The sequence below is a fragment of the Barbus barbus genome, assembly GCF_936440315.1.
Source record: "Barbus barbus genome assembly, chromosome: 47".
NCBI classification, from domain to species: Eukaryota; Metazoa; Chordata; class Actinopteri; order Cypriniformes; family Cyprinidae; genus Barbus; species Barbus barbus.
Genome location: NC_136725.1, coordinates 19,919,906 through 19,936,412, shown reverse-complemented (window position 1 = coordinate 19,936,412; position 16,507 = coordinate 19,919,906). Strand labels below are relative to the sequence as shown.

The 16,507-nt window shown below is 34.5% G+C and overlaps 1 protein-coding gene across 2 annotated transcripts in view; it reads left to right on the top strand.

Annotated features, from left to right (window-relative positions):
• The window catches only part of LOC306865428 (single-stranded DNA-binding protein 2), a 75,869-nt gene that overhangs the window by 39,219 nt on the left and 20,143 nt on the right, over window positions 1–16,507 (top strand). For both annotated transcript variants that reach the window (XM_079410012.1, XM_079410013.1), the window contains one exon: window positions 16,160–16,249. In XM_079410012.1, the coding sequence (XP_079266138.1) occupies window positions 16,160–16,249 (90 nt within the window). The remainder of the gene's footprint in view (window positions 1–16,159; window positions 16,250–16,507) is intronic.

Below are 16,507 nucleotides of genomic sequence, written 5' to 3'. Positions count from 1 at the left end.
TCTCACTGTTAGTATGCTGTTTAATGGTTTGGTCAGACCTCATTTAGAAAAATAGGAATGTACCATGAGAAGAAAAAACTCCTTCATATAATGTTTTAATTGTTTCTCCATGACATAAATGAGGTTTAAATAAAGAGCAAATGGAGACCTTTTAAGTTTCTTGGTTCTCAGATTTTTCTCCTCAGACATATGTCACATTAATAATCATTATTTGAAACCATAGGAAATAAAAATCAAAAGCCAGCTTTACAGGTTTGTCTTTATATGTGACATTTATTTCATGCTAAATATAATACAAATACATTTTCATATTTATGCACTTAATAAAATTCTTTCTACTTTTACCCCCAGTTTCACAGACAAGGCTTAAACCTAATCCTAGACTAAAATGTAAATCTGAGCTGTTTTAACTGAAAGAAACTTGCACTGACTGATTTTAAAATATATCAGTGCCTTTGTTTTGTCTCAAGATGCACACCAGTAATGTTTTTTCTAAGGCACATTTATAAAAAAATACTTAAATGTCCTAATTGAACTATGGCCTAACCCTGGCTTAGTTTAAGCCCTGTCTGTGAAACCAGGCCTTAGTGTACTAAACTGCTTATACTTAAAGGCCCGGTTTCACAGACAGGGCTTAGACTAAACCAGGATTAGGCCATAATTCAATTAGGACATTTCAGTAATATTTATAAACATGCTTGGAAAAAAAACATTACTGGGGTGCATCTTGAGACAAAACAAAGGCACTGATATATTTTATGATCAGTCAGTGCAAGTTTATTTCAGCAGAAACAGCTCAGACTTACAGTTTAGTCTAGGACTAGGCTTAAGCCATGTCTGTGAAACCGGGGGTAAGTCTGCTAAATTTAACTTAATTTAACTTAACGTACTTTAATTGTGCAGAAGTAATGCTGAAGTTAAATTAAAGATATACTTAGTATATTTGATTTGTGCTAAAGTGGAACTATTGCAAGTATAAATATTTTAAACTTTAAATATTTAGCATTTAAAGGGTGATATTATACAATCCTCATCAAAAGGGACATTAAAACACAGTTTAGGCTTATTAATAAGAAATGTGCATTGTGCACAATAATACTCCAAATAAATTTTCATTAATTTTTATATCAGTAGGTCTCGAGTTATCGGTCAGTAAATATGTTAATAGATTTGAACTATACTTAGTATGAAATAAATGTATTTTTAATACATTACTTTTTTACTAGGGATTACTACTAATTTTATTATTTTGTTTTATTTTATTTTAAACCTACCTTTAAAATGGCACGTGACATTACTAATATTAATTAATTAATTTATTTATTCAGTCATTTTTAATGTAGATTTATTTTAGATCTCAATATAAACTCTTAACATTTCTAATCAAATTCTTCTAAGACTAACTAATCCAAACTATGCAGTCTACGTTAATTTTATAGCTCTAAATCTGTACTGTATGCAAGCAGTTGCCTCATTTGTGATTAATTTTATTACTCCTAAAAATGTTGTTATATAGAAGAAACATGATAAATCTATTAAGTCTCCTAAGCTGCGAAAGAGCAATCTCTGAGCAATGAAGTTTTCCACTGGGTGCTACTTTGTTCACACTCGCATGTATAAACTGAGAAAGAGGAGGCATATCTAAGAGTTAATGATATTTACGGGAGCAGTTTTACAGGCCAGCAGCAGTGAGGCAGTCCAGCAGCCTTGAGCCGCATCCAGACCTCTGATGAACTGATAAAACACTGGAGTGCACATTCACGCTGGCGCCGAAGATGACACAGCCCTGCCATGCAGACGTGGCCAGACCTACAAGCCACAACAGCACCATAAGCTCATGCTGCAGAGAACGGGACGGGCCCATTAGCTGACTAACAACACCAGAGATGAACTGGACAAAGTGTGGGGGAACTGGGTTTATGGGGCATCTGCTGGACTGAATACGTGTCCTCTTGAGCCCTGAAGTCAGGTTATATTCTAGAGAGTTAAAACTGAGTTTAATCATCTAGGAGGGACGTTTGTGAAGAGCATGACATTTTCAGTTGAGCCCAATCCAATCCCACCCAAAGGAACCACCCTTCTGTCACCCCACATGGCCCAATCCAACCCCACCCAAAGGAACCACCCTTCTGTCACCCCACATGGCCTCTGTTGTAGTTGGTGCCAGAGGTTACACCCTTCAGTTATACCCTTAAATATCACCTTTATCTCAGATGTTTGTCTTAAAAAATAAAATTGCTAAGACAGTTGTTGATGTATAGTGAAGGTATGGTCACATTAGCAATTTTATTTTTTATTTTATTTTATTTTAAACCCCACATGAAAGAAAATTCAGAAGCCAGCTTCGCAGATTTTCCACCTTTGCAGATTTGCCTTTTCTTGAGACATATTTGACATCAATAATAATATTTTATTTTATTTTATCCCACACGGAAATAATCTATATAAACATATGTTTTAATATAGGTTTTGATATATGTTTTTAATATATGTGACATATATAAAATTGGCCGTTTTCCTATAATATATGTACATATATGCACATATATGTACACATATATGCATACATATATGTACACATATACGTGCATACATGTACCTATAAAGGTACATATATGCATGTGTATATATATGTGTGCATATATGCACCTATATGTTTACCTATATATTAGTAAAATTATTAAAATCCATAGCTGCTAGACAACATAAATAAAAGCCCAAAATGTTGAAATTTACATTTACATGTACATATAGGGCTTATATGTGGATATAAAGAAGCAATACAGGAGACCTATATGGCCTTTATATGCACATATATGCACCTCAATTTTGCCTATATGTGGCATATATACGCATATATGCAGCATATATGTTATCATATATGTGCATATATACTGCATATAGGTTTCATATATGCGCATATATCCTCATATAGGTTCTTTCCATGTGGGATTTTACATTACACCCCAAAGGAAAAACAATTCAGAAGCCAGCTTCGCAGATTTTCCACCTTTGCAGATTTGCCTTTTCTTGAGACATATTTGACATCAATAATGATAATAATAGTATTTTTATTTTATTTTATTTACAGCATGATTACTAGATTTTCCAAGAAACTGAAGTTTGTGATCAAAGATCTCAATATAAACTCTTAACATTTCTTATCAAATTCTTCCAAATAATCTAAACTATGCAGTCTACTTTAGCAAAATTATGGCAAAATCTTGCGGCAAAAAGGCTATTGTCTATAATATAGTGATATATGAAGTCGCTTTCAAAGCAAGCAGCTTACTGTTGGTCAACATAAAGAATATGCATGTCAAATTTGATTTGTGTGAGGAAAACTTTGGCCCTCATGTGAAATTCTCGATTACTTGGACTGGATTTTTTCCATGAAAATTTTATGAATAAAAAAGTAAATGTGACCACATATTAAGAGTATAAAATGTTAAATGGATGTGAAGTGCAAAGTTCAGATCATTTGGTCTTGGCAAAATCTGATGAGAAATATTTGAGTTTATACTGAGACACTGGGGACAATCTGAGCACAGAATGTAATATTGAGTCATCTATTGAAAATCTAGAGGATTACTGAGTCCTTTGATCTCAAGAAAAACATCTGAGACGCATTAGAGTCTTAATTTCCTCTTCATCTCGTCAAGGAGAACCAATGGAGATACTAAAGAGATCTCATCTGTGACTTTTATTTCTTTTGTTGATTCTCAGAGTTCGCCCTGTACCGTCCTCATATGGGATTGTATTGAAAGCCACAAAGTTTATCAAATTCTAAAGGAAATAAATGTTCAATTATTGAAGGCTTTTCCAGGGTGAAACATCTGAGAAACACAAGGGTCTCTATTTGAGCCTCATTGCTGTCTAGGACCAACAATCGAGAAATTAAAGACGTCTAATTTGGGTACTTTTTCCTATGTTGATTCTTAAAGTTCATATTTAAGAATCAACCATGTGAAAATTACTCTCACAGTGTGAAAGTATTGAAAGCCACAATGCTCATGAAACATGGGGAGAAACATATGAGCAGCAGGGCTTCTGTCTGGGTCTCATTGCTGTCTTGGAGAATTATTTTTTTTTTTTTAAAGACATCTAATTTGTGATTTTTATTTCCTAAGTTGATTCTCAAAGTCCACCCTTTACCAAACTCCTACCAGCCACAAAGTAATTGTGATGACAGCCACAGCGCTTATGAAACTTTGGTCTTTTTCTTTCAGAAGAAACATCTGAGAAGCATCAGAGTCTCAATTTACTCTTTTTCATCAAATCTCATTTTTTATGTTGGTTCTCAGATGTGATTGTATTGAGACCTACAATGCTTATGAAGCTCTAAAGGATGCAAATGTTAAATTATTTAGGGTTCTTTCTCAGGAGAAACATCTGAGAAGCAGGAGAGCGTCTGTTGGCATTTTTGAGAACATAAATGCAAACTCCTTACCTTTTTGAGACCAAATCAGTCACCTATGAGATTTACTTAGATCCAATGAGAAACTGTATATAGGGGGAGCGGGGGGGTCTTACAAGGGTAAATGAACTGGGGGTTTTTTTACAATAAGTTCTTTACTCTTTACTTCAAAAACTTTACTAAAAAGGGTAATATTTTATGTATTTGAGGTCTAAGATGAGGGAACGGTGAAGAGAGATGGCAATCATTTTGCATTTTAGGTCAGTGTTGCCGTCTAATCAGCCAATATTGTCTTAAATAGCTTGCATAGCACTTCATCTTTTAGAACATGGGATTTTGACCAAATATATTAAATCTTGAAAATTACAGTTTTGGAGATATAATGTAATAAAAAAAATAAAAAAAACCTTAAAGTGCCCCTATTATGTCATTTTTAAGGCTCCTAATATTGTTTTGGGAGTCTCCTACAATAGGTTCACGTGCATGCAAGGTGAAAAAACGCTTTTGTTTTCTCAAAATATGCGTTTATCACCTCATTTTCCAGTGATTCTCAAACGATTCGTTCGAAGCAGTTCTAAGATTCAGTCTCGCTAAATCCCTCCTTTCCATGAACCTACTCTGCTCTGATTGGTCAGATGGCCCAGTCTGTTGTGATTGGTACAGTGCGTCGGAAACGATAGGCGCATTACCATAGCTCTGTATTTTGAACACTCGATGGAAATATAAGCATCTATTATTTATCATACTTACAGGTTGTGATTCTGTGGAGCCGCTGGTTCAAATAAACTGGGTACTGAACCATCTTTCAAGAGCAAGCGTTTTGTGTATCCCTGAGATTAGTCAAGTCAAGTCAATATTATTTGTATAGCGCTTTTAACAATGCAAATTGTGTCAAAGCAGCTTTACATCAGCTTGATATGAAGCTGGGTGACTTTACATCAGCTTTATAGTATTTAGACGGTGAAATAGTGTGTCGAAATAGTGTCATTCTCCTCTGGCCAGACAAAATCAGCAGTTCAAATCTAGACTGCAGCAGAGTCAGATTGTGCAGAGGACTCATCTAGAGAAGCAGTCGCCAGTAAAATGACGTGTTTGAGGGTGGGTCAAGTTGTTCGCAGTCGGCCAATGTAGAACATAGGCGGGAATTATGGAAATGTGTTACCCTGTGACGTGTAGCCGTCACGGAACTGGGACTCAAATTACTGACGACTCGTTTAGGCTGTATAGAGTCTATTCTTTATTTTGGGAGACATTAAATTTATTTATCATGCACTTTCGGATTTACAACTTTGCAGATCATTTACATTCACATACAGCTACATTACACACTGCATGAAAGGCAATATTGGAAATGGCATAATAGGGGGACTTTAAAGTAACTACAAATGAGCATGTAAAGCTAATATCTTTCAAAAGAAATTCTGTGTGGAGCATGCCCTTGATCCGAGCAATGCTCTCACCTTTTTCCTCCCTTACATGTTTGCATCTATGGAGAAATATGTGAGTTTATATTGAGATATCTGAGCACAGAATGAGATATGATTGAGGCATCTATTGAAAGTCCAGAGGAGTATTGAGATCTTGGTCCTCAAGAAAACATCTGAGAGTTTTAGTTTGCTCTCCATTTCTTTAGGAAAAACAATTGAGATGTTAAAGACATCTAATTTGTGATTTTTATTTCTTGTGTGGATTCTCCGAGTTCTCCCTTTATCAACCTCCTTCCAACCACAAAGCGATTGGGATGGAAGCCACGACGAGCAGCTCGTGTTGTCAGAAACCACACGACGGCTTTGTTGTGGTCACGCGTGTGACATGTCAACATGCAGACGATACTGTAATAGTCGGCTGTAATTGCTCTAGTCGGATGGAGGAGTTTCGACACAGTGCGGTTTATTCTGGGCGAGCGATTGGATCTCATTCCTCATCTAGCGTTGGTGGTCCTCCAGGGAGGTGCGGTGCACTGGAGCCGTTTCCTAGGCAACCTCTTTTTTTCATCTGGGCTTTGAAATGAGGACCTGATGTGATTGTTAGCAGCTTGGGCTTGTGCCATTGAGTATGCGGCTCTGTCTTAGCCTTCACTTCCCTGAAACACCATGACATCACCGATTCCCACGACTGACATATATCATCTGATGGACGCACATTAGTGCACCGTCGATAGGAAATATGCTTACGTAAGGGGTTTGGTGATTCATAATACATTTATTCAGTTTTGTTGGAAATCCATTTTATGATGCAAAGGTGTGTTTTTAATAGCACGTGTAATCGTTGGTCATTCATAATATGTTCAACTGAAGTGCATAATTATATTTCAAGTATGATCATCATTTACAGTCACTAGCAATCAATTTCAAGCAAGCATCACTGTTACTATTAATAAAAAAGGACAAAGAAATCCAAACTAGCACCAAACAAACACCCTAGCAACCACTTAGCAACAGGCCAAAAACTGAAAATGACAAAATGCATCTATTAGGTTATAATGCATATGATTTACTTTAGCTGTCTTTCGGCTGAAAATGGCTGCAAATGTGTCTTTGGTGTAGGAAGCTGGGTATATTTAGCTCTCACGTTAGCCCTCGTCTTGTTTCTCATTCCTAAAAGTTTCCTGTTGTTGGTTGGGTATTTGATAACAATTGGCTTATGGCTGTTGACATTCAGTATAATGGTCCATATAGGACGGGTGTTTACTGCACCTTTAGTTTCTGTACAGAGGCCGTATTTTACTAGATATGTATTTAATTATGCAGCATTTTTTAGCAAGTTTTGGTTTAACGCCATCCTTTTTCACCTTCTCTCTGACCCTTAGAAATAAACAGGTTGTTTTGGCTACTGTACCATTTAATGATCTCTGTTATGAATGGCTAACCTCTTCAGATAAATAATTAACAACGCCTCCACTAAAGCTGATGAATACGGTATTTGTGTTTTTATGTAAACACGGATGGTCATATCAGGGATTTAACAGTAAGGCTGTTTTTCCCTGAAGATTTCTACTTGCTTTGCCAATATTTTTACTGGCACTAATACAAACAATTATTTTTTTATTATTATTATTATTATTTTAATTTATATTTATGTATAATTTTACACTTCTAATTTTAAGTTTTAAATAAAATATTTTTTGTAGTATTTCATGTGTTTTTACACAATATTTTTTTTACAAATTTGTCTTGGAAGAATGTGATGAGAAATGTTTACATTTATTTTGAAATAATGAGCAAAATATCAGCAAAGAATGAAAATAAATATAGAAATGAAATAATTAAATATTTAAAAATATATACATACATACACATAAATATATATGGTAAGTTTTTTTCTTTATAAAGACAGTTTGCAACAATGATTTGTAATTGCTGAAAATAATTTTAATAATTCAAATAATTGCTATAATGATAAAGGAATAAATTCATAAACTCTTTTGCAGGAAGACGATGGTGTTCATGACAGCATTTTCAACCCAACATGTTACTGAAACTATACATTATTTGAATAAACAAAAAAAAACCTCTACGTGAGCCAGTCAGATCGTTTTACCTTTAAAATGAGTTCACCCAAAAATGACATTTGTATCATTTACTGAAGTTGTTTCAAGCCTGTAAGAGATTCTTTTTCCTCCTATACCCAAAAGTAAATATTCTGAAGGATGATGGTAGCATTTGACCTTCATAGTAGGGAAAAAAATACTGTGGAAGTCAATGACTACCAGCAACTCCTTGCTTGCCAACGTTCTTTAAAATATCTATAAAATATAAATAACTTACAGATTTGGAACAACATGAGGGTGAGAAAATGATGACAATTTGTTTTTTTTTAAGTTTAAAAGTTGGCAAGCCAAATTCACAACCAGATGTCACAGGAAACCGAGTCTTTAACTTTGCAGCATAAAAAAGCATGCTCATGATGATCCAAAAAAATAATAAAAAAACTAAATAAATAAAATAATAAAAACATATATCAAGTGACATTATTGAGCCCTGAATATATTAATGTTTTTTATGTTGTGAACATAAGAGTACATCACAAAGTACTATTGATTTATTTGTTTATTTTGTCTCTCTGTATGTGAATATGAGCTCAGGTGAACTTTATACATTCAGCTGAATGAAAGTGAGAGCAGATACAATGTCAACACAGAACAGCAGGAGGAGTTCTCGCAGTAATCACATCTTTATTCCGATCTGAGCCGTTAATCGTCACTGCAAAGGCATCGCAGAGCGTTGACAAATGTGCGTCGAGCGCTCCTGCCAAAACAAAGACGGAACAGACTTCAGGCCAGCAGCATTGTCGGCTTCCCAGGAGAAACTTCCAGTCCAAATGTTTGTCCACTCATACAGCAGAGCTGGCACCGAAGCTGGCCGCCAGAGCGGGATGCTTATTACCGGATTTGCCTCCTGGGGAAGTGCAGTGGGGTAACTATTATCCCGTCCCAGGACCCCATGCTGGTGACCCAGACTGTGTGCTATCCCATTTAAGCTTGATTTGAGGATTGCAGAGTGGACCCCAAGTCTCCAAAAGTCCTTAACTAACCCCAGGTGCATCATGGGAGGTGCTTTCTTCATGTTAGTCACTTCTACAAGCAATTCAGTTGCTAATATATTGTGGTTTGCCGTTTTATGCGGTAATAGATGGATGTTCATGGCAGGCTGCGTCCAATGCTCCCAAACTACTAAATGGGAACAGTAAAGAGAAAAAAAGTGTTTTTAATTAATTACTTTATATCCAAATTTCTTGGCTAGATTAGCTTGAAGCTCCACACAGTCTCCGTAACATGTGTTGTTTTGCTTTTTTAACACACTATTACAGTTTACACAAAACACAGCTTGCCGTAGCAGCTTTATGTGACTAACTAAAAACTACTAGTTCATTTGACTATAGCAATTTACCAAATACTTTGTAACAAAATGCTACTTTGTTTTTGTTTTTTTATTAATCTGTGGATTACGAATGCGAATTCTTCCACAGATTCATTTCAGTGATGAGTCTTTGCTCAGAAGTCACTCTTACTACTTTGTTTTATTAAAATATTTAGTTAGAGGTCGCTGATTAGATTTAGCTTAAATTATTTGAATGATATATTATTTAAATGAAATATTTACATTATATTTGAAATATTTTGTCTTTTTTCTATTTTTGTTTTAGATTTAGTTTTAGTGTTTTTGTCCTTTTTAATTCTAATTTTTGTTTTATAAATATGTATTTAGCTATTTCTAGTCTTTTTAGTCTTTTCTTTGTTTTATTGAAATAGTTAAAAGTTGCTGTTCAGATTTAGCTCAGGTTATTTAAATGATGTATTATTGAAATTAAATATTTACATATTTATATAAATGCAACATTTATATTTATTTAGACAAATTGCTGCTGTCACCATTATTATTTCAGATTGATATTGCTTTGCTAAAATTATGATTTATTTTTAATTTATTTTTGGCGTTTTGTTTTTATTTATAAATATGTATTTAGCTACATTTTTGTAGCTTGTTGTGTAGCTTCATTTCAAATGTTTTCTGCAGCTTAACTGTATTTTAAATGATTAACATTTGTCAAATTGTGATTTGGTTACAGTCTTCATTGAATCTACAACATCTTACGCTTTGAGAAACATTATAGGTCATTTTCTTGTCTCAGCTTTTAGGAATGTTTCCCGGAAATGTTGATAGCAACTGAAAGTTAGAGCGCTTGTTTGTGGATATTGTAAACATAAGTAAAACCCATCCGATTCAACTTTATTCTCTGTTTGACAAGGGGTTATTGTTTAACATACCCAAATGTCGTACTCAGGGACTGATAATGCTATTGTGCATCAAAACAATGCTGAAGAATCACAAATGTTGAAACCATTAGCTTTGGGGTGAATTTGTTCTGTTGTGACTGCTTGTGTGAAACGCTGACAGCCTGCTGTTTATACTGTATATCAAGGCTGGATAAAGCTTCATTAAAGCAGCATAGAATCGATCTTCTCTTGTAACACACCTACTTACAAATACCTTCTTACAGATGAAGACATTCAGTTTTACTGATCCATTGCTGCCTCCAAGTCCTCTTGGGAAGATTCTGCTTGTGAGTTTGTGAGTTGTAGCCTATTTAGTGATTTTTGTTGTTGCATCGTTGTGTTATTTCTCTCTCTCCTGACAAAAACGGGTTTTTAATGCTTCCACCAACGCGTTAAAAATGAGTTAAAGATCCACATTGCATTTTCTCTTTATGTACTGACAATGTACTATGTACTTTCTATTGTAAAATTGTTAATGCAGGCTTTTTTTTAAAACACAGTAGACATTGTGACCATGTAGTGGTACATAGACGGTTATAAAATTGTATTTATTGCAGGGGTTTTCAAACTGGGGTCCATGCAATAGTTCAGGGGAAAAATGTGTTTAAAAAAAAACTAATAAATAATAATAAATTGAATTATTATTAAGAACTTAATAAAATAAAAATAATTAAATAATGTAATAAAATAATTTATTATTATTATTAATAAAAAGAAGGATGTTTAATTAAATTCTTAATACTTAAATTATTATTATTATTATTGTTATTACATTATTGAATAATACTTCTATTTTAATTAAATTATTATTGTAATAATAAATAATTGAATACATTATTATTATTATTATTATCTGGTTTAGTGAATCCACCTCAAAATATGTACAAATAATTTGTAACATTTAGAATGATAAAATAAAATAAAAATAAAAAACAAATTATGATACTAGAACAATATTATGGTACTATAACAGTGCTACTATTTTCAGGACAAAATGTGTAAATTAAATTGTTGTTGATAATGATGATAATAATAATAATAATATATTATTATTATTATTATTATTACATTATTTAAAAATACATTTATTCTAATTCATTTATTTTTATAAATATTATTATTTAGAATTGTTATTACTGTTGTTATTAAATTGTTTCATAATAATAATAAAATAAAATCATTTATTATTATTATTATTATCAATAACGACCAATAGTCGAAGAGTTTTCTACTGACCATTATGACGGTGTTGTGGATGAGCTCATGTTGTAAATGAGATCATTCTTACATGAAGGTATCTTATGCAGTTTGTACCAGAGTTTTGATGACAAACTCAGTAATCAGCGCAAAACAGTGCACACAAGTAACACCAATGAGTTATTAGAGTCTCTGGTATTGATAGTGGACCGTCCGTCAGCAGTCCAGCACTCTCCAGTCACTCATTCTTGCTCCCTGTCGCAGGTAATTGATTTCATTAATCAGTGCTAATCGGGAACACACTCCGTAACCACCAGGAATCAAGTGGGAAGCACAGGTGGAGGGACTCCCGCGGCAGGCTGTTGAGTTGTTAATTGTCAGAAGTTCTTTAACATTAGCAGACTGGACACAGGAGGACGGACCTGGGTCTGGCATACTGGGACAAGATTGCAGAACTAGAAGCTCAAACGATTGCGGTACAGCATTCACCAATGAGATCTCTGCTGCTGTTGGCAGGTTTTAAAGCTAAACCTGTGCTTAAATAGCTGTTAAGCTATACCCGGCGGGCCGAATATGCATCAAGCCACGCTGTTTTAATCCTTTTCCATCTTCTCTTAAATAAACTCCCAGCAGGATGTGCGTTTTATCAGTTCCCTCACAATTCCAAGAATGGCGTTATTACACTCGGCACTTCAGGCTCTCTGTTGCAAGAATGTAAAGCTTACAGGCCCATTACACTTAACTGAAGACTTAAGAAACGGCTGAATTAAACCCAAGGTGCCACTGAGCCAAACGGTAACTGTAGTCCCTGAAAAGTAACCACTCAATAATTCATAATACAAATGCCTTTGCCAAAAGGTGGTAGGTTTACAATAGGTGGGGCAAGTATTATTTGCACCCAAGCTATGTCTCAAGTGCTTGTTTACATCGATTGTTTGCTTTGTTGTTGTGTTGTTTTTTACAAAGATTGGCACATTTTTTTAAGTTTAAATTTTAGAAGGTAAATGTGATTTTTTTTTTTCATCTTAAAGGAATAGTTCACCCAAAAATTAATGAATAAATAAAAATGGTTGCATCATATAGGATACAACGGGGCTAAAGGCGCCCCGGGGTAAAAGACGCCTTTGATATTATTTTCCTCTAAACCACTAGAGGGCACAAAAACATGGCTTAGCACTTTCCAAAACATCCGCTTTTCAAGATACACGAGTCTATTTATCTGATCTCGCGCGCAGCAGTGCAAAGATGTTGTGCTTTCTTGATCTAATATTTTGTTTTTTAAAATGTTGTAGATTTATGTTGCAAATGAGAATCGCAAAAATCAATGCATATATTTTGAGACAAAGATTATGAGTTTCATCTCATAATATGATAATTAAAGCAACAGTTTGTAAATAACAAAAGAATATGAAAAAGTATGGTATTTGGGGTAAAAAGCGCCCCTGCTGTTGGGGCTAAAGGTGCACAGTAATTAACATGATAATTAATAGATGGCTGACTTTTCCATTTGTTGACATGACATGGTTAGATTCAGATGGTAAATATCATATATTATGTTGGGTATCCATATTAGACATAATCACCATGTTTAGAATGAAACCATGATATTAATCATATCATATAATAAAATGATTTGTTGTTACTACTGTAAATGTATATTAAATTATCACTGGATATCCTTCAATACTTGTTTATGTATTTTAAAATACTTTTTATATTAACATACACTGAAATAAAAATGTCTAAGGTAAGTGGTTGCAAACAATTTATTTTAGCTACATTTAATTAAAAAAATATGTTGAAAGTTAGTCAACTAAATGTATTTATATAAAAGTTGCTCAGTATATTTATTATTATTGTATTTTTCAAAAGAAGCAGAAAATAGTTCAAATTTTGCTAAAGTGATTGTTTTTAACAAGTATTAACATGGTTGTAGCTGAAGTGTTTGTATCAATACCCCGTGTGTGGCCCCTCATACATATCTAAGATTTTTAAACAAAATAAACAGCTTGAATGATTTATTTTCATTCATTAATGTTCAATACAACGTATATATTTTTTCTGCAATTACACATTTTAGACACAGTGAATAGCACATTTTTTCTTAAGGTTGTACCCTATATAACGTTGTACCCTATATAAATAAACACAGTTTTGGGGAAAGTAACTTTAAAAGTAATGCATTGCTATACTGCATTACTCCATGAAAAAGTAACTAATTGCGGTATTTAGTAAGTAATGCATTGTTACTTTTGCGTTACTTTTTGTCTTGACATTGTCTGCCTATTTAGGACGTTCTGCAAAACTGAAATATGATTGAAGGATGAGTGTATTTTTGGGTGAACAGTTCTAGATCAAAGTGATTTTCAAGTCATTTTCGGCACATCTTGTACACAGCATTCAATATTCAGTTGTATTAGAAACACCCGCTGCAAATGCACCGTTAACACTTTCATCAGCTCGTTTTTAAGACAGTCACACATCTTTTCTTATTACATTAGTGCCACTTTGGTTTCCCCTGAATGGGACGCACGCTAAATGAAAGTTACTCTAATCAGAGGCCAGATTTTATTGCCGTGCCCTCGGCGGCGAGGGTTTTATGACTGACTGTGGACCTGTGAAGAGCCGGGGGACGTTAGTTTATCTTTGTTGGTAGTTTTGATAGAGTGCTTGCTCAGCACGGAGGGCATTAGGCTCATTATTGTGCCTCTGCTATCAAGAGATGAGACTTCAGCATTACTGCAGGAAAACACAATATTCAGCCCCTCGCTGCGGGATCTTATTTACCACCACAAAAGATGGCTTCAGCGTTGATAAAACGGTGCAGACGTTTGTGCCACTCTGGCTCAGTTGTGATTTTTATTACATGTTGTGGATCTAGGTGAACTGTTATTGAAAACGCTGTAGCTGTTTTCATCATGTAGCCGTCTAGCATTAGAAAACACTCCTTCGATTCGTACATCTCCACCTTCAGTTTGCCAGCAACTTCTTTATTACTGGGTGGATGTGAGTGCATTTCCCCTGCTCATTTCCCTGTGTGCCAAGGGTAATCAGACTGTTGTGTCTAAGTGTGTGTGTGTGTCTCTGCATGTCAGTAATGCTCCACACACACACACACACACAGTCTCTAGTCATTGTAGCACAGTTGGTCTTGGCGCTGCAGCCGTGCCGGTGTGTGCCAATCCAACTTACAAGCCCTCTTGTCCTAGATAAAACATTGCGGTTCGTCACTTGACGGCTGTTGTCAGATGTCAAAACAAAGATTTTGGTCATTACTGAACACGCAGACTTATCATGTACAGGGTTAACTTTAACTAAAAGCAGAGGTGCTACTAACTTAACTGCATTTTTCAGTAGCGTGACTACGGCTCGGGTGTTTGCAAAACAATGCAGCTTTTCCAGCACTTTTTTCCAATGAGAAGCAATGTAGCTTGACAACTTTTTTAATGTCACATATTGTTGTGATGAACTGGTTTAAAAAAAATTAAGTCTTATGTTTCGAAGCAAAATAATTAGTACAATGCTGCTGTTCATCACAGAGTTTTCACTGTGTTTTAACACAGATATATAGATGAAGGTATTTTAACAGACATATGTATAAAAGTTAAAGTATATATACATATGAAGTTAAAGGTTTTTAATAAATATATAAATATAATAATATTTGTAATAAAGTGGCCAAATAATACAAATAATATTTTGTAATGATATTTAAATGATATATAGCAATTGGACCCACACATACGCGTGTTATTTATATTATTATGATTTTTCATTGTTAATTATAAATAATAATGACAAAATAAAATGAATGAAAATTTGTATAATAATTAATTATAATATTATGTATATTTAGATAAATACATAATGTACAAATATAGAAATACATAATATTTTTGTAATAATTTTAAATACCATTTAAATTGAGCGTGCACACATTATTTACATTATTATGATTTCATTGTTAATTATAAAAGACAACAACAATAATAATAAAATATATAAATAAATAACATTTATATAATAATGTATTACATGCAATGATTTATATTTAGATGTGTATATAAGGTAAATATATAAATAATATTAATAAATAAAAATCTACAAATGTATAATTTACTTCTGTTTAATGTTGTTATTATTATTAATCATCCTATATAATTCATCTATCTATCTATCTATCTATCTATCTATCTATCTATCTATCTATCTATCTATCTATCTATCTATCTATCTATCTATCTATCTATCTATCTATCTATCTATCTATCTATCTATCTATCTAAATAAACTGAATGAATTGGGATGCAACCTGTGAGTACAGACTTCACCAGAGGGAGACCTAAGGTCCACATGATGACCCATCATCCATCCACGACTGACCCGTTCTCTTCTAGCACTGAGTGTGTGCTTTACTGAGTCTAGCACAGGACCCTAAACGGCCTCCTCATTAGCTCCCTGCATGGGGCACGCGGCCGCTCGTTTCATATGTCATCTGACCTCTACCATCCCTGCCTGCTTGCTTGTATTTTTCAGAGGCAGCTGAGAGGGTTTCCAGACAGAAAGCCAGTTCTTCTGGTGGTTAGCAGCTGTTGACAGTATCCATGTGTCTGTCTAAGAGATGTAGATTTTGGCTCCAGGGACTGTTTGTTTATGGGTGTATGTGTTTGTCCTTGAGTGGTGAATGAGCATCAGGGTGCAGTGTTTGGGGAAGCACCGGTGGCTGCATGTGTGTGTTTAACTAGAATTGTGTGTGTGTGTGATTGCAGAGTGCAGCAGCAGCTCCGAGTCCTGTCCTTGGAAACATGCCCCCAGGAGAGGGTATGCCGGTCGGCCCCGTTCCTCCGGGCTTCTTTCAGGTACACACACACACACACACATGCATGCATGCATTTGCTGTATAGCCATGGAGAGCTGTGATCTTAACAGACTTATTTGCCATGTATATGAAGTTTTAAAAAATGCTAGCAGACTGCTTACTGCGTACTGTGCAGTACTGTATATTTTCTTCAATGGATGGTCAAGTAGACGACATTGCATTGTGGGAATTGTCTTATATATAATGAGAACTGCCTTGTATTTGTCTTTCACATAAGATATTTCACATAAAATATGTT